Source organism: Haliaeetus albicilla, chromosome 19, assembly GCF_947461875.1.
Source record: "Haliaeetus albicilla chromosome 19, bHalAlb1.1, whole genome shotgun sequence".
Classification (NCBI taxonomy): Eukaryota; Metazoa; Chordata; class Aves; order Accipitriformes; family Accipitridae; genus Haliaeetus; species Haliaeetus albicilla.
Window position 1 is genome coordinate 28,710,604 of NC_091501.1, and position 27,577 is coordinate 28,738,180.

Below are 27,577 nucleotides of genomic sequence, written 5' to 3' on the forward strand. Positions count from 1 at the left end.
CAATACAGCAAGCAAGACTGTTTAAAGCTGCAATGAATGTGTGTAAGCACAGACATAATTACCTTAATCCTCAGCCAATATGAGTTTTAAAGCCAGTTAACTTAATTGCTTATTCAGTTTCTGTTTGTTGTGCAGTGATCTCGAAAAAAATTCAACAATAAGCAGTCTCTCTGCTCCACTCAAGTTCAAGCTTCATTAAGCACCCAGAAAAATGTGTGAAATTCTATCATAAATAATTTTCTCTTCGTGCTGTAGGAATTGCCTTTTGCAAAGCAAGACAAGGAGAGACAGCACATGCATTTGTTGTAACTCTCTCCAGGGAGTGGTAGAGTTGGACAGATGAGTTACATTCAGAAAAAGTGATTTTAGTGGGAACATCCAGTGATCGATATGTAATACTTTGGTCTGCTAAATGTATACTCCCGCTCTCTGCCCCTCTCTGCCTCTGTCCAAAATACAGCCAAATCCTCCTATGCTGAGGAATTTAAAACTTTTGCAGGGGGCAGTTCAAGGCATTTGCATCATTCTGGTCCACTTACAGCCTCCAAAGCAGGCTTAAGTGGGGCTTGGTGATTGCTAGATCTCACAGACGTGATGTTTAGCCATGATGAAGTCTGCCCAAGCAGCCTTTTCATGAACCATTTGAATTGATACAGCCACTGTAAAAGGAAAAAACTCCACCAGGCGAAAGTACCTCTGGGGCATGCGGAATACTTGCATGGGTCTGGCATTTTTGGGGCTTCTTTAAGGCCATGTGTTCACAAACAGTAGGTGACAGTATTTTTTAATTGCTTTGATGTATTGCCTGTTTGACTATTGGTTATTCTTTACTACCTTCCTACCAGATTTTAAATGAATGCAATTGACTCTTTTGTAACCAGGCGCTGGAATACAGGGCCTCGTAGTCTGCTGTTGGTAGTGCCGGTGTCTGTCCAAAGCATATTCAGTGATGCAGGTTTATACAACAGGAAGTCCCAAACAGAATTTGCCCCCCTAGCTTCATGATGTATCGAATTTTCCCTCTAGTGATTTTCTGTGGGCACATCTTGATAGAGGTTTGGGGTTTTTTAACACTACAAAGCTATCCAATAGAAGTCCAAGCATAGCTGATTTGAGGTGGTTTTTTCCTTCCATTACAAGAGAAAGACATGAACATACCACTATCATATTTGTGTATTCGGACTTTTCTTTCTCTCTTTTAAAACAAATGTGTTTCTTACATGCCCCACTGTATCCCCACTACCTCTCTCCTCAGCTTCACTTCCAGGCAAGCGTTCCTCAAAAACTTGATGCTCATAGAGTGGAGCAACTGGAGGTAATGGCTAGAGCCAAGGATACTGTGAGCAGATATTGAGGCTGTTTTCTTAGTAACTCTGCCAGCATATTGCAATGCTGAACTGCAGAATGCCTCCAACCTTGTCCAGCTCTGTTTTTTTGTTTCTCAGGTTGTCTCTGAGCAGACTTGATGAGTGCCCCAACTCTTGCCATCCACAGCTGGGTTTTACTTATGATCTGAAATAAGATTTGAACCCAGCCTCAGGCCTTCTGTGTTAACCTACTGCACCGCAGAACTGTAATCCATGCAATCCTAAAATAATACTGGTAAATGAGAAACTGGCCGTTCTTTACTGCCAAATAGGTCTTCATTCCAGAGAGTTTGATGTGATTAGGCCTAGCTGACCCTATGATCGATCTGTTGGTAGAGGGATGCTTTACATAGGGCTCCCAATGCATAATTGTCAAGAGGAGCCTTCTTTCATTCCAGAATGAGAGGAAAATAGCACCTTGAAAAATACAGTAACTGTCTATGATCCAAGGATCCTACAGGCCTGGTCTTGAAACATTGCCATATTAACTGGATATGTAATCCCTTCTCATAACATCCACCTTTTCACTTATTTGTACAAAATATGTACTATTAGCCTTCCAAGGGCAAGATTTGAATCTCCCAGCATGGTATCTCCATTTTGAAAATGGGTATGAAATGAGGGATTAATCATACAGGGAAGGACAGATAGAAAGTGTTTGTGGGAATTATTTTTGGCCTAAAGAAGCCCACAAAGATTAGCTACAAAGATCTCACTATACTCTTCTGTATGGAACCATTGATGATAAATATGGCTGCACAGGACCAGCTTAATCCGAAATAAATCAGTGCATCCAGGCCGGCAGCACTGAATCACCAGACATCCTTGACATAGAGTGACCAAATTAAAAAATAAAAAAGAGGCCGAAGAGGTTTGCACCCTTGGGTTACATGACAGTGAGCTGCCACCCACATTTGATCATGTAACCCAGTAAAGCAAATGGCCTTGTCCCAATCACATAACCTGAGGAAGGTCTCAGGATGAGGATACACCCCTTGCATTGATTTGTATAGGACACAGTCACCCATCTTAGATTACTTAACTAAATGCATGAGTAGAGATCAGGGCTGGAGCATCTGTCCCTCTCTCCCTCTCGTTGCATCGTGAAAACAGAGAATAGGGAGAATCCCATGTCCTGTGTCCCAGGAATCCTGAGGAAATTCCTTGGAATAGCAGGACAGGAAAATTTTATGTCCTGGTTCTCCGAGCCAAGCCAAGCTATCTTTTTGCCTTACTGCTACTCCCCCAACTCTTCTTGCTCTGAGTTATAGCTGAGTATACCCTAGTGCTGTCCTAGAGGCAGTGAGCTGTGAGAAATGTTAAATGGGTACAGCTGCACCATACAGCAGTAAAGAGACTGATTAAACCCTTCAGCTAATCCGTATTAGTGCTAGAACTAATGTTTCATGTAAGTCAGTTTAAAAGACAACGGGTGAGGCCCAGACCCCTCAGATTCAATGCATTAACATTATGATTTGGCCAACTTTCCAGTGAAAAATGACGGAAAGTTTTGTTGTTGGTCTACCCCCTCCCTTTTCTCCCCCCATTAAATACATAAAAGAAGCAAACGGTCAATAAAAGTAACATTATTTAGCCTTCCCCTTCTTTCTGGAGTGGCAATAACATACAGCTTCACAGCCCAGTGAGACGGTATAAAGAGGACACCAGCAGAAATTTTACATCTTGGTGTGGGGTTTTCTTCTTAATATTTAAAATACATTTTTACCTGAATGCACACAAACCTGTCATTGAGGTTGTTACCCTCGTGGTCAGGACTGGGCTGTAGCGGGTGGAGAGCGTTAGCAAGCCATCAGGGTGCTGCTGCCTGCGTCCGTGCGAGGGAGGTAGCAGCGGGGATCGCGGAGCGCGTCTGCTGTCTGGAGTGAGGAGCAAGCAGGCTTACGAGTCCCCTCACTGCCTTTTGCCTGAGTTTGCATGTGCATTTGCTGTAAGTTTGAGGTCTTCAGCAGTCAGAGAAAATACCCAGGGCTTCGTTTTACTCTCACTTATATCCGGGAGAAGGCTACTGTATTCAGCAGAGTTACAGTGCTATCACACTAAGGAAACCTGGCTCGTCTTTATTATCTTACACTGCTTGAGCAGGGTGAGTCAGTGCCAGTGCAGGGGAGATTAATGAGAGAGAAAGGGATGAAGGGACTCAAGCCATTCCCCTATCAGTACTCATTTGTATGATACGCGTGAAGGAGAGTGATTTTGCCTTGATACACTCATACACTCATCCACATCAGTTAGGCGTGCTGTAAGATATATAATACCTTGATTTGATATAGGCTGATTTTCAGCCAGTCCAGCTGAGTGTGGCCCAGTATGTTTAATTGTGTGGACACTTGGTATATAAACAACAGTGCTGGGTCAGCTGGCAATGTAGCTCAAGAACCAGGAAGAATTGGTGGTGCACTGGAGGAGATACTGGGAGCTGCTTGTGGAAATCAGACTAGCTTACAGAAAGAAAATTCAGGATGATTTCTCTGTCACTGATGATGTTCATTCCCTATGCAGATTTTCTCTAAGGCATTCTGTGTCACTGAGCCTTACAAAAATATCTTGCTTATGACAAGCACCATATTGCTTCTAGCATCAGATTAAAAAAATACTCCGCTGGGAAGCAACATGTTACACTGTCAATAAAAGCAATACTTTTCAAATCCTTTCTGTTACACATGGTGCTCACTCTTAGTGTCAGTGAGATTGTGAATAGTGGTACAGTCTGCCTCTGTGAGAAAAAAAGGGCTGCAGGATCATACCCAGAAACAATAAATGCCCCAGGCATGAAGTAAAAACAGCTCTAGCCAGTACAAGTTGTTTGCCAAGTGATAGTTATCTCCCATGTTGGTTGTAGCAATTAAGTCTGCTGAAACATGAAAACAAATACAACCTCCCCACCTCCATTTCTCCTCTCTGCAGCACAGTGTTATCATAAGTTAAAGGCGAATTTTCTTTGGTTGCTGCTCCTTGGAAGGACAATCTAGGTTTTAAATCAATTTCTAATGGGATAAGACCTAATGTGGGGAGGGCAGATGGGACAGATTATTCCACCTCTATTTTCCCATGAAGCTTCTGACATGGGCTACTGTTGGAAGTAAGACACTAGATTAGTTTGACCTCAGGTCTCATTCAGTATGGTAGCTCTTATATTCCTATGTTAAACTCTATAAAGTGTACTGCTATCAAATTGCTTTTTACAGCTCTGTCTGGCCCCCTCCCCTTGATGATGTGTGTGGGAAGCCAAGCAAAACATTCCATTAGTGTTTAGAAAGAGAATTTGAGATATATTTTCAGTTGATGCTGCAGGATTTATGATGTGTATAGTGCAGAAATTATTTTACTGATGAGAATCATGTTATGTATTAATGAATTACCAGGATATGAGTCAGCCTTGGAATAGTTTGAGCAGGAAGGTAGTATTCTTCCACAAACAATAATCTGTTGATAAATAGTGCTGAAAGCTGTAATTCAGTAGGAATTGTTTTTAAAGAGAACCAGAGAAGGACTATATGTATATATGTTGTCCGCTATTGCAGTGGTGCACATTGAGATAATGCCATATTACTGCACTCAATCACTTAATCACATTGATTAAGGTTAGATATCCTTTACACAAAGTGCTACACAGAATTGCAAAAAAATGACAACCCTATCCCAAATATTCAGAAGAGTTTTATTTTCCTGTGCTTGCATCTACCCTTTTGGGCCTTTTAAAAGTGCCCTGTTTTGTTCTAATGAGAATAAAAGCCTAACCTGTTGAAGCGAAGGGGTGTGATTTTCTTCCAGTAGCCATGTTATGAACTGCTACTACTCGTTTTGATAACTTGGAGATGAAGCCTTAGTTAGGACAGGTGAGATGAAAACAAAAATCTAAGCTCAAATATTAAGAGGCAGTGGAATGGAGGAGTATCTTTTGGGGTTTTGCTGGGTGGAGTTTTTCTGATGCATATTTGCAAAACGTTTCTGTTAGTGTTTCCAGAGGGATACCTGCTGTTTCTCGAATCCACGGAGGCCAGCCTTTCTGGGCAGAGTTTTTAAGCAAGCCTTTGAGGCAGAGCAAGAGAACAGCAATTCTTTTGTATATTCAGTGGCCACTGTCTTCAGCAAGAGCTTGAAGTAAGCTGGGAATGCACAGTCAGGTCCACGGGAGGTGAGGGAAGTGCTGCATTTGAGTTTTCAGTTGAAAACTGAAACTGTTGTACTTGCTCTTTCAGCACCATCAAATAACACTAGGCATGTTTTCACCCATACTAGTCTCTTGTTCTTTCAAGAAGTTTCACTAGCAGCTCCTACTAAAGGGTGATGGAGACAAACACCTTAGCAAAGAGAACAGTTTCCTCTTTTGAGAAATATGTCTAAAAATCAAATGTATTGCAGGGTGGAGGGAATATTCCTTGCTCGATACAGAGAGAATAAAGCCTTTTTTATGTTGTCTCATCAGGCTGTTAAGCTGTTCTTACAGAGTTGCTGGGTAAATAGTGGCTTGAGCAGAGTGCAGACTACTAAACATGTTTATGTTTCTAGGGAAACAAATAAACCTGCCTGAAGTTTCTTCTAATGCACTTCTAGTCTTGATATATGGCTACTCCTACCCCAAGCACTTGAAGTAGTAGCACAGTTTATTGCCATAATAGCAGTAGATAACTCAGCTTGCCTTTGCCTTGGAAAATGATTGATTTTGGAAAAGGGTACATGTTTGCTTATAAAATCTTGGCAATGTGTTGATGAAAGTACTTTGTTTTCTTAAAAAATGTTGGGAAAGTATTGACTTTAATTGCATTTTAGATTGTCCTAGCAAAACAATGGTAAGAGGATAAACGTAATAGGAGCCAAAGCCAATTGCCTCCTACTGGGTTCCTCAGATTAGTAGAGGAATCTGAGCACAACAAAGCCCTCATGTAATGGAGAGGGGTGGGAGGGGTGGGAAAGGTAAGCATAGACCCAAGGGCAAGGGTAATGTCTGGGAAGTCTACAGACAGTCTAAGCGTTGACACAACTTCAGTCTCCAGTTTCAAGATCTTCATCACACAGAAACTTAGCCTTTTGCCTTTCTTGTCTCTATACCTCTCTTTCCCCTTCTATCACAGCAGATTCAGCCCTCAAAGTTCGGAGGCCCTTGTGTTCCTGCTAAGTGATTGTGTCCAATTGTTGCATGTAGAAATACCCATACAAGCAAGTTGGCTCAAGAGGATCTTTACTTTCATACCGTAAATAATTTTGTTTGAAAATCTTGTGTCAGACAATCTGTACGTAATGTGGGGAGGCTGTGAAGCAAATAAAGTAAGCGTCAGGGATGGGTCGGTGATGGTGGTCCCCCACATCTGCCAAGCAGTGCATTTGTTAGTACATGTGTGCACCTTTCACGTAACAACGAAGAGGTGGTTGCACAGACCGATCACCAAAGTGCTCATACAGGGCACTGAGGAGAGCTGTCATCCAAGAGCTATGCATCCTGATGCCCACAGTGCTACAACTTTGTTGGTGCTAGCATACATAACAAATTTGACTTATCACAAATACCATTGGCTGTAGTTGCACTTTCACTCTTGAGGCTAACCATTCGGAGGTACAGTTTTAAGTCAGGCTCATTTATTACAGCTGTGTTGACCTTTCTCTGATTTGCCATCACTGAAAAGTTGCAAATGTACTTAGACTTTCTTTGGCACACGGCCTTTCACCAAGCAGTTCCAGCCCTTCCTGATCCAATAGCGGGTAGATTTTATAGTTCTTAGGAAAAAACTGTGATCTGACAAAGTGCTTAGCTCAACTTATTTTCTATTGATTTTAAAAGTAATAGGTTCTAAAAATGAACAATACTGTTAAATGTCCTTAGGCATTTTTTATACTATTAGCTTTGGTTGTATTTAGAAGATAGTGGTGCTTTACTCAGGTTCGGATCCCTATAGTGCATTTTTAAATCTTTTAGAAATCCTTTTAAAAACTGTTATTACAAGGATAACAGTAAAGAGAAAAAGTTAAGATGAGAGCAACTGCCATGAGCTTATGGTGAGGCTAAGTGTGATGCGCTCAGTAGTGAAAACCAGTGATGATTTGAAATCTTCCTTTCCAAATGCCTTTACAGAATGCTTCCCTTGGCTCCTTTTGTGTCTGTGACCTTGGGCAGACTTATTAATTTTATACCATTGTGTCTAGTTATTAGTAGGTTTTTTTCATGTTCCATAAGAGACCCAGCAAACTTTCTTACCTGCAAAAATAATTTCTTTCTTTTTTTAACTTCTCTATTTGAAAGTATCTGCACAGCTGTCTGCGGTGATTGGCGCATCTCTCTGGAAACCCTCTGGGGAGACCCCCTGAGCTGAGAGTTCTTCTGCCCTCTCTGCTTTCTTCCCCTGTCTGAGAGCAGACGGGGATCGCTACAGTTTCTTCTCTTGGAGTGTGTGAATACTCAGTCTGCGGGTGTCTAATGGGTGGCTGTGCGGAGGGGATGTACAGAGGGTGCCCCATGGCCGGGTGCATAGGCACCCTGGGGCGCAGGCTCGCAGGAGGCGACCGTCCTCAGCCGCAGCACACATCTGCGGCCACTCCCCAGCTCCAGAAGCTCACTCGTCCGGTGCTGCTGGTCATTAAATTGAACGCCAGGTTGACTAAGGTTATCTGTCAAGTGATTTCACAAACTGGGGGAGAAGCCATGGCAGGGCTGGTTAAAATACGGTCAGAGGCATCAGGGAGCTTAAGGCTAGGGAGAGTTCTGCGTGTGTATCCTGATGTGAGTGACTGAGTGAAGTGTCTGCGCAGAATAAACAAGCTTACCTCATCAGATATGAAATGTTCTGCTGCCTGCCACTCAGAAAGCCTCAGGACCCAGCATTGATTTTCTCCTTCCTCTCTCTGCTAGGACAGCTGGCCAAATTCAGAATTGCTGAGCAGCTCAGCTCAGCTGAAGGAACGGAGGAAGAGGGAAGCTTGGCTTGGCACTTCTGAGACCGGGCACCTTTTCCTCCTCAGCAGTCCCATGGGCAAAAGCTGTCACTGCTGTTCTCCAGCTCTCCTTGCAGTGCTGAGATTTAGCAAGTAGTTTTGCACAAGCATGTTTAAAATATTAGAAGAAATTATATCTGCCAAAAGGGAATTTACCAGGTAATCCTCTACTATTATTGTGTTTCTTAGTTTGGTGCTGCTTACAAAAAAAGAAGGTGGTGGGCTCCTTCGTAATGCTGCAGGGAAGAATGCTGGAAATCTTTTTCTTTGCCCAACAGCAGAGAAATGATAATGTAATAGTAACGGTGGTGATGATGATGATGATGTATTTCATTATAGAAATGTAAAAAACCTTGGGCCTAATCCCACCAACTATAGTCAAAGATACCCCCAAAGACCCCAAAGTTAGCTGCCAACTTTTGCCTGGCTGAAATTGCCAAATTCTGCAGTTTCCATCCAAAACCATAAATCTTCCCAGCCCCTCAGGCAAAGCTTTTGGTGATCCAAAAACAAGCAAATAATTCCGTGGCTGATGCATGAGGCGGAACAAAACCCTACTCACTGACTGGGAGCAGAATTGGCTCTGCAGTGCTGTCAGGAAGAGGAATGTGTGGTGGTCAGTTGACTTGGCACATGTGTTAAGGGTAACACACAGGGAATAGGTATTTACTGCATTAAGATGTCGTTCTGCAGCCCCATTTCTGCAGACTCTGAGGAAGCCCTGAGGGAAGTTTGTGGAAGAGAATGAGCTTGCGGACTCGGGAACAAAATTAAGTAGGGAATTTTTGAAAGAAACTGAAAAGAGAAGGGAAAATTAATTTGTTGGTCCGTGAGATCACATAAAACTCCCTTGGAAAAGTTCCTAAAGAAAGGATTGTATTTACTCTGGAGCGGGAGCAAACAGTTTAGGCCTACAATTTTATTGCCAAGTCTCGTTTTTTAACCTGCTTTCCTTCTGTTTTCAAATCCCAGAGGTAGCACAGTGGTTCCCAGAAAGTGCAACTGGTCTCTTTTGATAAGGTCTGATAGCAGAGATAAAGAAAATGAGCTGCCATTTACCTTTAAAGACTCTCCCAAAGGTACTGTCTTGTTCTTCCCAATAGCAGTTCCCTTTGCTGTCACTTCTAGGTAAACAGTGGGAAACCAGTTTTTCTGACGTTAGTGAGGGTGATGAGTTTGCTGGGTTAAGAGTTGTCCCCTTGGTGCATAGCATCAGAGAAGGATCTGACTACTGCAGTCCCCCTATCAACTGAAGGGGCCAGTGAAAGATTACTGTCTTCTGAACTGAGCTGCTCGGGTGATATGAATTAATAGAGCCAGCCAGCCAGCCCAAGGGAACTACTTAGTTGGAATCTTGCTTTCTTGTTTGTAACCTCAGATCCAACAAAATAATATGAGGAATATATCAAGAGGTACCTGCTGATTCCTGGAAGGATCAGGTATGCGTTACACTCTTTTAAGAGAAATTATTCAGCCTTTACCAAATTTAGCAATTAAAAAGGATCACACCAATTTAAACTCTAAAAATTAGACTGATGGAGAAGACTGAGAGATCAGTCCAGGTAAACACCTAGACAATCCTTCCTGGAACAGAGATGCTTTGGAGGTTACCAAGCAAAATGCTAGAGGCTGCTTAAGTACAGGAGGTCAGACTAAATGAGTATGGTTGTCTTGCTGGCATTAAATATACTCATTCTATCAAAATAAACATCCAGTTTCTGTCCAGACTGCTAAGACTTGGAAGACATCATTCAACTTCAGGCATGTAGCAGAAGTGTGAGAACACACAGAGAAGGGAGGAATCAAATCATCAGACCATAATGGTGGACAACAGAGACAACTGGGGCTCCCTAAACTGCACTTGCACCAGAGCTATAGAGTGTTAATACTGCATTTAGTACTGTTTGAAGACAGACAAAGACACAGCCTCTCTTAAGAGTGATCAGCAGTTTGACAGCCTCCAGAACAGAGATACCGAGTTATTGAACTTCCTACAGGTACAGATAGGCTGGGAGGAAGATGAAGACAAGCTGTTTGCAGGATCTCGATATACTGAATAAAAACATACAGATATAAAAGGATACTGAGGCCATGAGGCAGAACTAGGTAGATGATAACACTAGTGGTCTTTAGTACAACTATGGATTGGAAGGGATAGAATTCCCACTCCAGGTGTTGCACACCATGCTGGATTAAACAAGTGGAAACTGTGACCTGGTTGCATCTCCCAGGGCATTTGGCTGTTTGGGAGAGCACTTCTTGCTTAGCTACCCTGGAACAGCTGGCAGGCTCAAGGTCCATGGAGACCCTACTGCTGTGGCAGAAGCTCAGGCTGCTAAGTAGCTTGCAATAAAGCAGCCGCTTTAGGGTGTTGAACCCAGAGGAAGGAATGTGTCGTAATTACTGAAGTCCGTGTTAAGCCACTGCCGTGCTAGAAAGTGTTACCCTCTGGGGCAGCAAGTACCTTCTGTGGGTTGCAGAGCAGAATCGAAATTGAGCCCAAATTCCTCCAGTGGGAATGTGACCGGAGGCACATCTGCATGACCCTGGTGCCACTGCAGGTCCTCATTGACTTCGTGATTCCCATGTGGACCAAGGCATGGACTTGCTTATATCATTCCTGCCTAAAGCTGTTGCTAGAGATCAGAGACATACTGTTTGGTACGAGTGAGTCAAGGGTACAATTAAATGCTTTGTCTGGTCTGGGGAAACTAGATTAGCTCTAATTTGCTACAAGCAAATTTCTGTTCCTGTACTGAACCGTGGCAGCATGTTTAAATAATGCATGGACCAGTGATCTTACCTGTATTAGAGTGAGCAGGAACCAAAGAGTCTGCAGAATTTGTCATTGGCCGCTACTGTGTGCCTATCCCTGAAGCTGAGTAATAGTCATTTCATTTTGTACTGCTAAGTCCTTGAAATACCTCCTCTGTGGGATGCTTATGTAATAAGTCACAGGTTTCTAATTATTTATTGCTTCTGTCTCAAGTATATTTTGCAGGTTCTTTTGCAGTTTATATATATTTATTTGTTTTACTACCACTTTGCATTCTAAGAACAAATCGTCTCTAATAAAAAGCACATTTCCTTGCAAGCAGAATCAATTTCCTTCAGAAGGCTTTCATTCCCTGATTAGTGTGTTACATTTGGTCTTCACTAATCACATAGTTAACTGTGAGCAATAAAGTTCTTAAATAAATAAATGCTCTGGTCCAAGTCAACATTAGTCATAATGGACAGTTTCCCACTTAAATTTCTGAAATACAAGATGTGACTGTGCTACTTAGGCACTTACATTGACAGTAGAAGTATAGCAGTTAATGCCAGATCTGTTTTTTCTGCAGGTCATTAGTATGTTATCAACAACTAAGTCTTAGCAACAAGTTGTCTTGATTGCAAGTCAGCAATGCAGTGGGAAGTTTAAATGGGTGTGGTTTTTCAGGTACTTTTAAAGGTTTGGGGTTATGGCTTCCCTCCCCCCCGCTTTATGTTAGCCTGCTCCAGAAGCACTCATTGGGAAGGTAATGAAGTAGAAGGTTTGTACATTACTACATCCTTCTGTGCTTCCTCTTCATTGGTTTTATTGTTGTAGACTTTGAAACATAAGGAGAAGTTAGCTGTAAGCCATTCCTTCTGGTCAGTGTTGGATGTGTATTAGAGAGTTATGTTCTCAGATGGAGGATGCATTTTTACTAACTGTGAACAGGGGTAAGTCACTGTGGATCAGAAAACGTGAGATGTGGTGGAAAGCCCATCATATGGCTGCTGTAGCAAAATAATGCCTTTCCCAATACTGAATTTAAACCAGCATTTGTTGGCGAACATAGCTTGAATCATGACTCCCTGTGGTCCAGCAGCCACTCAGATTAAGATATGTGGTTTCCCTAATGTCCGTCAAATATTGTTGGAAACCATGCTGGCTAGGCTGTAAGGTGAACAACATTACATGGGTGGTATCAGTTCCCTGCAGAAACCAGAGGGGATGGGGGGAAGGCAGAAAATAACTTCCAGCCAAAATACATATAAAAAAGCATTAGTGTTTATTTTAAAAACATCATGTAACACTTCTTTAGAGTTCTATGTATGTGTGCTTAATGAATGAGAAAAAGGCTCTGTTTCTTAGAGGAGCCGATGACTTGGAAGCTGAGAAATGTGAACACAAAACGTTCTGACTAGCCTTGAGTTTGGCTTGTGTGCATGATCAGTTGAGTGGGGTACTTCACACTGAGTCCACGTTTGGCTTGGGGGCTAAAAATAAACCAAGGGTGTGTGAGACAGACAAAATAAAACTATGTATTGTGGACTTCTGCCTTAGGAGAATGTGGCCACGTTAGGAGATAACTCCACTGTACTGAGCAGCGGCTTTGCTGTGCACAGCACGGTGGGACACCTGGGTATCCCTTCCAGCCTGGGGGTCAAACACCACTAACACATGAATCTGAAAACCACAGATTCCTTTCTCTGTACGTTCTTCACAGCATCCTGGGCAGCAGTTACACGATATGTATATAAATCTGCTGCCATAATGAAGGTATACTTAATCTTACTGGGAGGATTGGGAGTGTATGGAGTCATGACTGTGATAGCACCTCAAAATGTTACTGTAATATTGTGACCATTTTTGACTGAAGTGATCTACCAGCATTCAGGGTGTCATGAGTCACTTCTACTGATGAAGGAATTGATAGTAGAGATAGATATTTCCTTTTCTTTTTGTTTTACTTTCTATTTCTGAGCAAAAGGTACATATTTTCTCTTTTATTTCTATTTGAAATAGTATATTTAGATTTAATGTCTATATTTTGCCTATATGCAGTGACCTACTACTTTATGTCTTGCCTCACTGAACACAGACAAACCAAATATAAGATGTGTTCTTTGCTTACAGTGTCCAGAATTGTTACAGTCTGCACTTTGTCCCAAATCCCTGTTACAGCTTTTATTGTTTGCCTTTTAGCCCCTCCTGTCTTGTTCTCTGTAGCACAAATAGCACCATCGAATAACAGTGATCTCCCCTTGCCATGTTTATTTTCAGACCACATGAAAAATACTCCAAGCAGCAAGACCAAACTCTTATTCAAGCATCATATGTGGCCTGTGTTTTGGAACAAGGCTCCCAGTTTCATGAGTTAGCCTAGTTGCTTAGTGTATGTCTCGGAGAAAAGCTGTCGTGATTACCACTAGTTTTCTCTAACCAATTTCTTCACTTGTTATTAATATTAACAAACAAAATTATATTAAGGGAGGGGGGGGGGAGGTCCTTATTTTTGCAGTAAATTTTTAATGTGGGATTGGGCAAACTGGGCATTGAATTGTTCAGTTCTATAACCACAACCCCTAAATTGCACGTGTACCTCTGCGCAAGTGAATTTTGCATGTCCGTTCTGTCAGGGAGTCATAGCAGTTTCTACATCACTTTGCAGTCATCAAAACATCTATAAATCCAGTGCTATTTGCCAGCCTCACCTGTCCATGTTTAGTGTTGAGCTGCTTGCTTGCAATGCTAATGCTTTTTGGAAATGTCCTGCTTTACACTTTGATTTCCTGATCGTTGGTTTCTTTTAATTACTCTGAAATTTCTTTTAGAGAAGAAAGCAATGACAATCAAGAATACAGGGGACTGCATTTGAGGACTAGAAACAGAGTACAGAAAGGGGCCTTTCACTCCAGAGCTGCTGGTAGGAATCCAGCTCAGGTTCAGACTTCGCAAAAATCATTGCTGTGTGATGGCTTCTTGGTGCCCTGTACTCTACATCCACAAATGAGTCAGCGTCCACATCACACAAACCACCAGAACAATCGGTGCCACTGTAATTGGGCCTACTGGCAGAATCAGTGGAAAGGGCAGGGACTTGAATGAGCATGGAAAATGAGCGGCGTTCTCCCTGCTCCTTCAGGTCACCTTTGAGAGACATCTGTGTGAGGAAACTTAGAAGAAATCTGACCTGTGGTAGCTGCCTTCTGCAGATAGATGGAAGACTTTACTTTCTAGTACTGACAATCCGACACCCACTAACACATTATATTCAAGAAGAATAAAGATCATGATGGGATCGTTTAAGGTGTGAAAGCATGAACTAAAAAATATATGCTCAGTATGATTGAAAAATAAACAATAAAATCCAAATGTTGACTAGAAATAATAGGAACAGAGCCAAACAAATATTATCAGGCATGACCACCGTTGGCAGCGATCACTTCCCTCAAAAACACGGGGAAATCCTGCTCTTTTATTAAACCATTGAACAACCTCTTCGAGTTGAATCCCTTCTAGGCAAAAATACAGGAGTGATTCCACTGTTCACACATTCTCTTTGGAGATGAGAACATGGATTGATAGAAGAGATGCTGGACTTCATTCAGCCTGAGGTGGTGCCTCGATGTCATGGAAACAGCGACTGGCGGGAGAGCTCTGGGCAGCGCAGGACACCATAAAGAGAGCGCCTTTAGAGAGGGCTGGGACTGCCGGGGGGGTTGGAAGGGACCTCTGGAGGTCTTCTGCTCCAGCCCCTGAGCTTGGCACTTCCACTGCCTCGCCTGCTGTGGGGTAGGGAGGTCCTCATCCTGGAATTTATCTGGTACCATTAGTAATCCTAAAAAAACCTGCCTCTGGCAGGAAGCTAATCGTGCACTAATCGGAGATTAATTTAGCCCCATAGTTCCTGTAAGCTTCAAACAGTTAAGCTGTGAAGATGTCTCTTAATATGCTGAAATGACACAATCGCATATGCTGATTACAGTGGTGAATGTGATATGAATTTTTGACTAAGTGAAAGTAAAAAGAATGTGTTTGATGTCAAATAAGTGCATTAGCAAATCTGAAATGTTCTGAGACAGCTTGGACTGTTTGTGAATTCGTGCCAAATTCAACTAAAAATAGAATAGAAACTTCAACCTCGAGTTGAAGTTTTCCACTGCAGTTCCTCGAAAACAAAACATTTTGACTTTTCATGTTAAAACAGTTCAAAAACTTAATTTAAATAACTTTAAATCATGTTAAGAGTGCCTCAGACCCAGAAAGTTAATTCCTCAGTATTTATTTTGGTGTGTGGAAGGGGGGAAATTCAGAGGAACCCAATACAAAAATGCGTGTGGTTTTGAGTGTGTACATGTGCTGGGCGGGGGGGCGTTGACCACAAAACTGGAAGAGAAATTATTTGTTCTCAGTTCTTTAGCTGTAACCTGCTACATCTCTGCTTTTGTACTTTTGGGCTTCTCTTCAGTAGATAATGCTACCAGATTGTGTAGTGTTGTTTGTACAGAGGAGACAAGATTCAGACACCTACGTTCATTGCCAGTTGTGTGGTAAGCAGGATTTGAAACCCCGGGCTGCGAAGGTGAAACCAGGTGTAACTCCCTGCTCCCCAGTCTCCTACGAGAGAAACCTCTGTCGTGAGGGTGGTGGGAAATAAGCACATCCTTTCAGGGTAAATATGGAGAAGTATTGTGGAGCACCACAAAGGTGTGAGGGCCAACTTCAAAGTTTCTGGTAGCGAGAGGATAACAGGGCCCAGAGCACACGTTTCAGGGGTTTTTAAAAAAAAAAGGCGAGAGGATTTCAGCAGCCTGTATCGCACCGCTGGGATTTTTTAGTGAAGAGTATGTGGTGCATATTTTTCCCTTTTCTATGACCAGTGCTGAATTCCTCAGGGGACTGGTGATTCTGCAGATGGGCGCTGCGGAAAGCGGGGTCCCTTGGGCAGTGCCTGGCGCTACCTTCCACAGGCAGGGAGGAGAGGGGCCGGGGGGCTGGCGTTAGGGAAGGAAAAATCTGCATGGAGGCTTTCCGTGTTTGATCAGCCAAAGCAAGATGCTGAATTCAGCAGAGGTTGAATTTATGAGAACAGCAGCAGGAGGTGGGATGAGGGGTTTAAATGGCGAAAAAGCTTTTAATAGCGGTCTTTGTATTATAATAAAAGTGTTTGTTTCAGCATCTCTGCCAGCCAGTGTAAGCAATATAAGTTTATGAGTAGCTGATACTTCATGTAATAGAAATGCATTTGTCCATCGTGAGTGCCTGTTACTTGGCAAGCAGATGACTGGTCATATTGTTAGGCAGACTGTTGTTTCCACAGGCAAAGAGGGACGTGCATTCTTCTTAATGTGAAGAAAAACTTGTAAAGGCCTAAGCCATAATGTGTAACAACACAAAGCGGTATGTGTGAAAGCAACGCGTAAACCCCATTGACTAAACTAGTACAGGATAAGATCACTATTGAGAAATATGAAATAATTAGTTTTGAGAAAGAGCCTTCCAAGGTAAGTCAGAGGCCAGAAAATTAACTGCATTTGTAAATTTCCTGCAATACCATATAGAGAACAAGGTTACACATGAATGAAACCATGATGTAGATTTGGCTTCTTATGCATTAAAAATCCTTTAAAACTGTAACTGCAGTGTTCATTCCCAAATGATTTTACTTTATGTATTTATTTAGAGAAAACTGAAACAGTTTGCCATTTATGTGTATTCAAAAGCTGCGTATTTCCAAGACTATAAAGGAAACCTTAAAAAGAAATTACTTTCAGAAATCAAACAATGATATTTTAAAATGCATAGGAAAATGCATTAAAAATTAAATAGATGTAAAAAAGGTAAAATCTCAGTTGTCCTTTTTCTGCTACTTGATCATAACAAGGGATTGTGGTGCACACATAAAAACCAGATAGTGTAGATTTTTGTTTATCATGTGTATTTCATTTTATGTTATGCATTTGCCTGAACAGTTGCTTTCCACGTTGTGAATTCTCTTTTGTGTGAATGTTTTGAAACACTTAAAATTGGAGATCATATAAAACATAGCTGTTTACAGCATTCTAAATTTTGTGCATAAACTCTCACACAGATTTTGGGTTTGTGTACACATTCACAAAGTCTTAATTTTATAGTTCTTGAAGTTAAGTATTTGCATTTATAATAGGATGAGACCTAGAATGTTTCATTAAACATCAAAACTGTATCAATAATACTTGGATATAGGAACTGGGTAGCATACCCGTAAGTATTGGTGAGTTTTCAAGTTTTTTCAAGCACTCACAGCTTTCTAAGCATGTACAATATGAAAGTCCAAGTTATATATAGTAATGGTGTTGCTCAGGTTACGTTCTTAATAAGCAACTCTAGAAAGCGTGCAAGCTGTTAGAGGAATACTATTCCATTCATTTATACCTCAGGAATATTGGAGGAATGAGATTTGTTGAAATTAGTACTCTCAAATAATGTTATTGTATTAATTTCTCTGACCTTTTAACAGAAAAATTAATCACTGAAGAGGATTTTTTAAAAAACAGTTGTCTGAGGATAAAATTCACTCGAAAGTGTTGTTATTTTGCACACATTGCTATTTAAGGTACCTTTAATGTAACGGTTTTCAGCAAGTCCCTTCCATCGTGACTGCTGTCAAATAAACTTTTACATCACCCTGCTCAGCAAAACCTTTGTACTACCTTTGAAACAACGTGCTGTTAATTGCTTGCTTTATAGGCTGGTGGATGGAAGAGACTGTGTAAATAAGGGTTTCACATTAGTGAGCAGTGATAATTGGAGATGCCTGACTTTTTTAAGGGGAAGAGGCCAAATTTTCTTGAATTAGCTAGAATGTGGACCTTGGACTAAGATTTCCTGTGTCCTAGGTGCAGCCTGTCTGTCCCTGATACTGACTTACTCTCAGGCAGTGTTTTCCTTACTCCCTTGTAGCTGTGCAGCAGTCTGTACAGTCTTGCGTAGGCAGAGCACAAGTCTGCGAGTGACTCCCTGTCCTGGTGGGCGAGATGTCAGAGGAATAGTCAATGAAAGAGGGAATGACTTGATTCAACCCAAAACTTTTTTTCATTGTGCCACTAACCCCCACAAACCTTCATACCTCCACAGCCCTGCTGGGTAGATGTAATCAGAAGTTAAAGGTTGCCATCTAATGGTGAACATATATAATACAGTCTTCATGTTTTCTCTTAAATCCTCTCTTCTTGACTTTCTCTATGTACCTGCATGTCCTTTCTTTATAAGGCACTAGAGGAATGAGAATGAAATTTTCCTCAGATTTTACTTGGGATGATACCTGATACTTTATCAGTAACAAGGTATTGCAACTGAATGTGAAATTCCAGCCATTCAGTTTAACTGAATTCTAATTTCTTAATGCTTTTTCTATGAATTCAGATATAGATGAGTGTTCCTTCGAAAGGACCTGTGATCACACCTGCATCAACTACCCTGGAAGCTTTGAATGTCTCTGTCATAAAGGCTACACCTTGTATGGACTGACGCACTGTGGAGGTTTGGAAACTAAGTTTTGCTTATCTATTTGTTTGTTTGCTTTGTGAACTGTTTACTGAGCCACACCTTCTTTTAGCTGAAGGTTTTAGAACTGAAAACGATAAACCAATAAAGTTAAAATGAAGTTAAAATAAAGCTAAAATAGCATGAGCTAGATACGACTAAAATTTGAGCATCTCAAATTTGTTGAAGCGTTCCCAGAAGAACATAAATAAAAAGCAATGGCCACAACATTTTTGTGATAGTGGTACATATCAGCCTCAGTATAGACCAGAAGCCTGCAGCTGTGACACTTGCATCCACTGCTGCATGGATGCAGCCGTTCTTCCACAACCATCGCGAAGCAGCCTCATGGCTGGGGTTCATCGCGGTCTACAGGGTAAGGCTCCTTATAGAGTTTACAAGCACAGAGTACCAGTCGGTACTTCCACAGGACTGAGGTTAGTCACAATTGTATTTACAGAAGAAAGGCTTCAAATGATGGGCAACAAAGAGAATAGGAGAAGGATGTCAGTTTTGCAAAGTTTACAAATTTTGGCTCTGTTGGTATTTGTCCTGACCAGTCTGTGACATAAACTGCCTGCGAAACTCATAATGGAAGGCTGTGGGGTACCTTCTTCCCACTTTCTGTGGAGCTACTTCAGCTCTTCAACCTTTTTGGCGTAACTGGAAAGAAGTAGTGCTGTAATGTTTGGTTATCCAGGAGAGGGTTATTTAAGTGCATCACAGGGCAGTATTACCACAAAGACCAAATTAGAGGTTCAGCTTCTACTTGATCAAGGCAGGAGAATTTCAGAGCACTCTAAGTCCAATGTTTGCCAGGGGTATCACAGTATGAGACTGCCTGCCACCGGTCCAGCTAACACCCCCGGGTATCACTGTGGTCTCCTGCCTGAAAGTTTAATAAGTGGGGTAGGTTTTCATTGTGTTCAGGACAGAACACGGGTCAAAGGAGAGCAAAGGGTTTTTTTGAGGGATTTGTTAAGTGTATTAAGTCCAAATTATGCTTTTAAGCAATCAAGTCAGCATTACACAAACAAAAGTGGAAAGAGGAAATTATAATAAAACCTGAAAGCCCTGAATCTAAATTACTTGTCAGAAAATACTGACACAAAATAAACTCTCCACGTTACTTTTAAATGTAAAAAAACTAAATGGTTTTGTTTAGTTAAAATATGGCTAATAGTTGATTATTTAATTATTCAAGAGACAAACTAAGTAAAGCTTGCATAATACTATAAACAAAGCCCTGACTTTAAATCCACAAAAGCTATGTATTCAGGCCAGGTTCTGATCTGAGTCAAAAACTTAGCCCAGGGAAAGCACACTAGAGGAATTGCTGAGAACAGTGTTGGGCCATAATGGCTCTTAATTTGTGGTGCATATTATATGCAAGAGTTATCCTCTATGTATTCCTAAGTAAATCGTGCTACAGACTGAGCCAAAAAGATACAGTTAAAAGCTGATGTTGGTTTGTTCCCATGTGGTTCGGTTTGTGCTATGCAAACTGATGTAGCAGAAACAGATGCTAGCTCCTCACTTCTGTCTGAGCACTGAGTTCACCTGGTTTTGTAGGGTGAACGTGAGACACTGCTAATGATATCTCTGCCTGGCTTCTCTTTGGGAGAAAGGCGTAGGAGGTGTGTGCTGGTATCTCTTGTATAGAGCAGGATAAGTAATGGATTCACTGTACAGTAGAGGCAGGCAGGAAGAGAAATAGGAGTCCATCTAAGGGAAGAGTTTGGAAGAAGACACCACATGAGGGCAGTTCTGAAAGCAAAGTCAGTGTCTGAAAGTTTTGGGGACCTATGGAGGGATCAGTAGAGAGACTGATCTTCAGTATCACTGTTAATTCCTTAATGACTTAATGTATGTATTAATTTAGGGAAAGCCTCAAAGTTTGGGCTTCAGCTTCAGACTTTAAATAATCTTCAGCCTCTGTTCAGCTTCAGTCTTTTAAATAAGACTGAAGTAGGAACAAAACTCTAACTGGAAATACTCAGTGCTGAACTTTGGGCACAAACATAACCAGATCCGAACCTCCTGCTTTTTTCCATAATGGACAGATCCAAAATCACAGCTCTGAATCCAGACTTTTCCAGCCCTGAGCTTTGCTGCTCAGGCCTATCATTAGTTTTAGTCAGCCCCTGGAGAGTGATGTTTACAGTGGAACAAATAACTTACCCTGGCTGCCATCCATGTGGCACTGAGCAGAAGTCAAAACTAGGGAGAATTAATGAGAACCTTCAAAAAGATTTGGTGCAGGCTTGCCTCTTAGTAAGCTTTCTCTCCATCTTGCTTCCCTTCTACTAGTAATTAACAAACCACGTGGCAACGTCCTTGTTCTGGGCCTTCCATGCCGAGGGACAACCTTTGTTGCTCTCTCTGGGATCCTTTTCATGTCATCTCTTGAAATAAAAATCGTGTGTCATAAGAGAACCTTTTAGAAGGACAGTGCTAGCACTTACACCACCTCTTTATGTAAAGCCCTACTTGCAGTATATATTGGCTCGTTAAGTGACATTAGGAAAGTCAGTAGAATCTGCAGGACTGTTCAATGCCTCTGGGAATTCGGCTACTTCTTCAGGAGCTTGGTTCTGGGCTGAGGTACTTGACGGCAAGAGCTCAGGTTTGAACAGTTCGGCCAGAGCTCAGTGGCAGAAGCACTGTCGACTAAATGTGTGTTTCGAAGTATGGGTTCACATGTAGATCCCACTCAGCATAAGCCTGACCACTATGTACAAAATTGTCCCAGAAAAAGTTTTTTCTGGGACTATCATCTCCCTTGTCAGTGTTTGGAATTGCTGACCCAGGACCTCCAGAAGTCCTGACTCTGACCCAAATCATAACATTGTCTAGAAACATGCCTGTTGTATTAGGGTCTCTTTCTCAGTTTCTTTTAAGCACATACTCCATGTTTTCTAGATTTTTGCTTAACCACACAGGCTAAAATCTTGCATCAGAAAAAGAAAGCTTCTGTCTGGATTCCAGCAGCTGCCCTAGTAAATACTCCAATGTTCCCATCAAGTTCCCCAAGATGCCAGAGGAAAACTTGGCTAATATGTGTGGGCCCGCATTTGTTAACCAATGCCTATGTGTGTGCTTCAGCCCAGTCCCTCGTCATCCCACCTCCTACCTGTACGTCACCCTCTGGCTTCAGGTGGGCTCACTGGGCTTCAGAACTGGGGCCTGGGGAGCACTGGCCTGAACTCAGGCTGTGTTCCTGCAGACCAGACGGATTCAGGCAGTGCCAGGCACATGGCAATCGGAGTGCAAGCCTGGGCTCAGGTGTGGTTTGGAAAGGCAGTCACTCGGGCTGTGAGCATTTATGGCCAGACCTCCCGTAGAAGCACATTAAGTGACAATTTTCCTTCTACAGTTACATTTTGAGGCCTATCGTTAAACCAGAGAATTAGCAATTCAGTATATTTCATGTTGATTTGGCATCATTCTAGCTCATTTGAGCATATGTCAAGTGGCACAACCTATGTGCCTTGTAAAAGTCTATTACAGTAACGCTACTGTTTCAGCAAGCAGATGGGTCGCTGTGTCCAAAGGGCAGAAACCACTTGTTGTTGAGGTTAGTGCAGCGCCTGAAATAACTGGGCTGTGGTTCATAACAAGGGCTTTTAGGTTATGGCTATACTAAAATTAAAGAGTCTGGAGCAGCAATGTGCAACTGGTGGTTCACAGGTGCCATACGACAGTTTTGGCCTGTGCCATCTAGTGCCCCAAGTGTGCCCGAGCGTGATCCAGAGGTGAGTACATGGCAGCACAACGCCTGCTGAGCGTGACGGATAAACACCGTCTCTGGCGGTGGGTGGCGAGGAGACGAGAGATCAGCTGTGTTGGCACAAGTCTATAAATGCTGATTGCATGGAGTAAAAAGGATATACCTCGTATTGACTAAATACTTTTCTAATGTATCAACAATTGAAAGCGTTTATGTGGAATATCAGTGATAACATATCCTGTAATTGCTTTGCCTTCATGCAAGCTTTTACCGTTCATTTTTATTTGAGGAGTAGAAGACTGAATAAACTACACTTCAGCTGCTAGGTTCCTATCAAATATATAGTTTCTCCTTCATCTGAATCATTTCTAAAAGCAAACTCTGTGAATCACTGTGGAGAATTTATCTCCCTGTTATGCAAAAGTGATCTAATCTCACAGATGTTTATGCCTTTGACATTTTTCCATATAATGTAATGTACATTATTGTCCAGATGCTGCAGACACTTTCGAGCATGTTTTGTATCTTGTGAGTACTTCCAAGAATTTCAGTGTAACTGGTCCTGGCAAGTAAATTGTATTGTATGCATAAATCCTTGAAAGAGTAGGAGCTATACATGTGTCTAAGGACAAATACATGCAATATGCACTAAAATTGTTTGACATGAGTATTGTCTGCATTTATATATCTTTGTATAGACTTAAATATAAAAGATATAGTAGAAACATATCCTTATGCACATATCTTAATGCACAGTTATACATGTGTACATATGGTTAATACTCTTCTCAACTTTAATTACATTTTCAGATATTGATGAATGCAGCATCAGCAATGGTAGCTGTGACTATGGGTGTCTTAATACAATGGGGAGCTATGAGTGTGTCTGTCCGCCTGGAAAGAAACTGCACTGGAATAAAAAGGACTGCGTTGGTAAGTGTGGGAGCCTGACGCAGAGGTGACTGTGGTGATGGTCCTGTTCTCCAGGAGGGTGAAAAAGCCCGTGGTTTTGTGTGAGGGATGCTGCATTTTCATAATATAGATCCCCAAATTCATTTTGTAAACTCAGATGACACCTGATTGTATGGGGGTCCGTGGGGTAGGATATAACTGCAGGTGGATTAGAGAATGGGCAATGTGTTGGATTTTATTTGTGTTAATTTTTTTTTTTTAATTTTACAAGTCCGTTCACACAAATGTAAGTCTTATTATTACTATTTAATGTATTTTATACTTTTGTTCTTAATTTGTCATTTGTCCATCTCTGTAACCTCAGCTATAACTCTACTTCCCTCTAAGACTAATTTAGACTATTCAAAATATTTAACTGTTTACAAGTAGGACATGGTATTCAGGTTAATATCTACATTCACAGCACTATACCCCAATTTTTCAAGTTATCTCAAGTATCCTGCTTAGTACAGAGTACTGACACTAGCTGTGTCAAAAGTATTAATTGCAATGAGCACAAATCCTGAGACCACTAAAATTATGACACTTGCTGCTAGTGCCACTGTGGCAGGTCTGAATTTCCGTACCCTTTAAGTAGATGACATTTTTCCTGGGGTCTTATTTGAAGCACAGCAAATCTAGGCCTTGGCTATGGCCATTCAAAGTATTTTCTGTGAGATTCTAGTTTTGTTTTCACGTTTTTAATGGGAATGCCATACCTTAGGTCTTTCATAGTCAAATTTAGGTTGTGGGATTTTTGTTTGGGTTTGGTGTTTTTTTTAACCATGAATAGCTTCTCATAGATACATTCGGGGCTGTTGCCTAATACCTAACTGGGAGGAAGGCAGAACAAGAAAGGGGGGGACCTTACTTAAGGGAATCTCTGCACATATTGAGGGAAAGCACTATAGGCTGGAGTAGAGAGCACCGCACTGGCCTCTTGCATGATCATGCAGTTGTGGCATTTTTTCACTTACATGGATACAGCAGTATGAAAAGCACTTTATACCCAAGGTGGGGTGGGGGGTGAGTATCTCAAGTTGGGTTTCAGCCTTTGCCACTGACTTTCTTCCTAACCACAGCTAAGTACTTCATTTTTCCTGCTCACCTTTACATATATTACCTTCCCTGCTATATAGAGAACGAAGTACTGTAGGAGTAAGACATGGTTAACTCTGTTTTTTTAGTTTTCCACTAGGTCTCCCTTGCAATGTACCAGTTAGTCCTCTGGAAATGAGTTTGTAAATTAACAGCAGGGACTAAGATTTTTTTGAAGTCTGGTATATAGTTAGACCACAGAAGTTTTGTGCTATATTCCTTCTCAACCTACTAAGAATGCTGTTCCCAGGGTAAGAGGCTGTATTGGAAATATTTTTCTAGTTGTAAATTTCTCGTCATTATTTATAATAGTCAGTTGGAAGATGGAAAATAGAGTACCCTTCGTTATTGATACACACCGTTTTATCTGATGAATTTAATGAGGCTTAAAATGAGTGTCATCTCCCTGCTGATCGCCTGCCTTTATTACCAACATTGTTTAGAGGAAACTGCATTCTACATTGTTATAAAAGCACAATAAAGAGGAGAATGATATGTAGTGATCCTGAATGCCACATGATTTGGAGACATTTGCAGTAAGAAAATCCTCTTTTGCTCAGCAATGACACGTTGCACTTGTGTTGTCTCCTCAGTCCAAAGAAATTTCTTTAAAAACGTCACCAATGTAACATAAAAGACCTTAGGAGGGAGGTAGGTGGAGGATGATTATTCCCATATTTGAGATGTGAACATCAGGCTTGTTTAAGGGACTTGTATACATTTATATTTAACCAGCAGTGGGGCCAGGAACGTGAACCAGCTGGTGGCTGCTGGGACCCTTCTTCTGCACTCAAGCCAAGCCAGGCAAGGCTCATTCCAGCTGCTGCATTCAAATTGCCCTGTTTCATCCCAGCTTTTCTGGGCTCTTCCCAAACCCTGGCGGACCCAAACCAGTCTGGCTGCTGCAGCTCTGATCTCTCCCCTACCTTGGTGTGGTTCAGTAGTGAGCTGACAGGTAGGAAGAAGGACATTTGCAGGAGCACAGTCATCCATGAGCAAAACAAGAGTCAGCCAAGTCCCTCCTGTAAGGTGAGCGTGTTTGGAAGAAGTAGCAAGGAACAGTCGGAGAAAAAGCGTATGTACCTGAACAGGTGTTTTTACAGGGCTGGAGCAAGAACTGCTCTCCAGACCCCTGGCTGAGATTTAACCAGCTGATGCAGTGTGAACTATCTGCTTGAAGAGGTGCCCAGCTGCAGTTGGCCGGCAGTCAGTGCAGAGGTTAAATCTCTGGGGGAAAGGAGGGAAGCAGTGAGGCTGCCTCAGCACAGGTAGTGATGGCACCTGCCAGCTGAGAGTGAACCTTGTCGTCTGTGTGGAGAAAGATGTACTTAAGTAACACTTCAGTCCCAAAAGATGTCAAATTAAAATAAGTGCAGGATTATAATTATCCGTGGCATACCATCAGCTCAGGCTGAAGCACAGAGACTGGTCCAACTATTCATAACAACTTTGTCATTTCAGCTGAAACACAAACAGTCCTTTACCTCAATACTAAGAGCACCTTGTGAGACCTGCAGGATACTCTGTCATCATCCTGCCATGAAGCCAAGAGGAGAAGCTGGGTGTTTCCACCGCACAAGCCGCAATGTGCCTCGCACAGTGGGCGCTGATGAGAAATGGCCGATGTCTGTGTGTGTCACAGTGTCCCTTCTGGCATTCCTTGGATCATTTTGGCAGCAGCTGAAAGGACTGGTGGGACTGTCCATCTCCATCCCAGCATGTCCTGCCTCACCTCTGCCTGGCTGGGAAGTTTTCTACTAGAGAAGCTAGAGCATGAAGCTAAAATTAAAAAGTCTGAGAGATTGAGAGAGAAGTGGAAAACACCATTTTAGCAGTCATCTAAATAAACAGGTCTTTGTGAGGGTGACTCCTGTGCGTGGGGTGGTAGTTGGCCTGTTAAGCCAGAGAGCTGTGCCTCCAAAAGCGGGGAGAGAACATCTCAGGTCATTAGTATTACCTGTTGTTTCTGAGATCAAGACGTGCATGCAGAATTGTGCTCATAATTAGAGACACACCTGCCTTCTGGAGTGCAGGTCCCAAAGTGGATGATAGGAGGGGAAGACTGATCTAGAGTTTAGGTCTAAAACTGTGAAGGAGTTTCAAGTCCTCAAGATCCAGATACTCTCTCCCCAATACATGCTTACTTCAGAAATGCCTGGGCCTGTGATTTTGCTCTGTTGCCACTTCTACCTTTCCTCACCACTGTATGCAAGTGGACGCACAAAGTTCTGCGTTGGGCAGCGTCTGATTTTTTTTTCATTTCTCTTTTTTTTTTCTCCTCAGAGATGGTGAAATGTCTCCCAAATGCCAAACCAGCTCCCAAGGCTCAGCTAGTGTGTAGTAAGACAGGAGGCATAGAGAGCTGCTTCCTGTCATGCCCATCCAATACTCTTTTTGTTCCAGGTTTGTACAAAGTATTTGTCCTCCTAAGTCTAGAATGTGACTTGATGATTTTTCTCTGCTAACGTGTTCATGATTCTTGCATTCAGTTTTTGTTATGGACAGCTGTAAATGAGCAAAACCATACATCAAATTGGGCCAGACATGCACATCAGCAAATACAAGAAAAGCTGATTGTCGGTTACATTAGAGGTCTCACCCTTTGTTTAATTTGCAGGAGTGGAGAAATTCTAACAAAAACTTCAGAGACAGGTCTACCTTAACCAGGATGGTACAAAAGAAAAATTCTAATATACTGAATTGCCACATCAAAAGTGAGGGAGAAAACGCACGGTTGATTTCAGTGAATTCCTGCTAATTTTTAGTACCATGTTTTTCAACTTGAGTCAAGTCCCCTGTGCCTATCCAGGCATCTGCTTAAAATGATGGACCCTGCATCACAGCCTGAAATACCCTGTAATTGTGCGATTGAGCAGGAGCAGAAACGAATCCCAAAGCGGAGGGTCCCCCTGGGAGGAACTCAGCTCGGCGAGCGCAGTCCGAGCCGGGGGCAGGAGGGGACAGGTGGGATACACTGGGAAATTTAATGCTGTGACTGCCACAGCACACGATCAAGCTCCCACGCCAGCCAGGGTAGCGTAAAACTTCCATCAGCTCAGCCACGGGCGCTGTGGTGCAGAGGATGACCTAGCAACAGCTCTAAACCTGTCTTACTGTCTCATACAAAATGGATACAACTAATTCTGTCTCAGGAGGCTGTATGGCAAAAAGGATCTCTCAGTATTAGTTGCTGCAGTTGCTGAGTTT

General features: G+C 42.1%; 1 protein-coding gene across 3 annotated transcripts in view; it reads left to right on the forward strand.

Annotated features, from left to right (window-relative positions):
* SCUBE1 (signal peptide, CUB domain and EGF like domain containing 1) overlaps positions 1-27,577 on the forward strand; it is a 253,704-nt gene that overhangs the window by 200,407 nt on the left and 25,720 nt on the right. For all 3 annotated transcript variants that reach the window (XM_069806968.1, XM_069806970.1, XM_069806969.1), the window contains 3 exons: positions 18,472-18,588; positions 23,132-23,254; positions 26,654-26,773. In XM_069806968.1, coding sequence (XP_069663069.1) covers positions 18,472-18,588; positions 23,132-23,254; positions 26,654-26,773 — 360 coding nt within the window. The remainder of the gene's footprint in view (positions 1-18,471; positions 18,589-23,131; positions 23,255-26,653; positions 26,774-27,577) is intronic.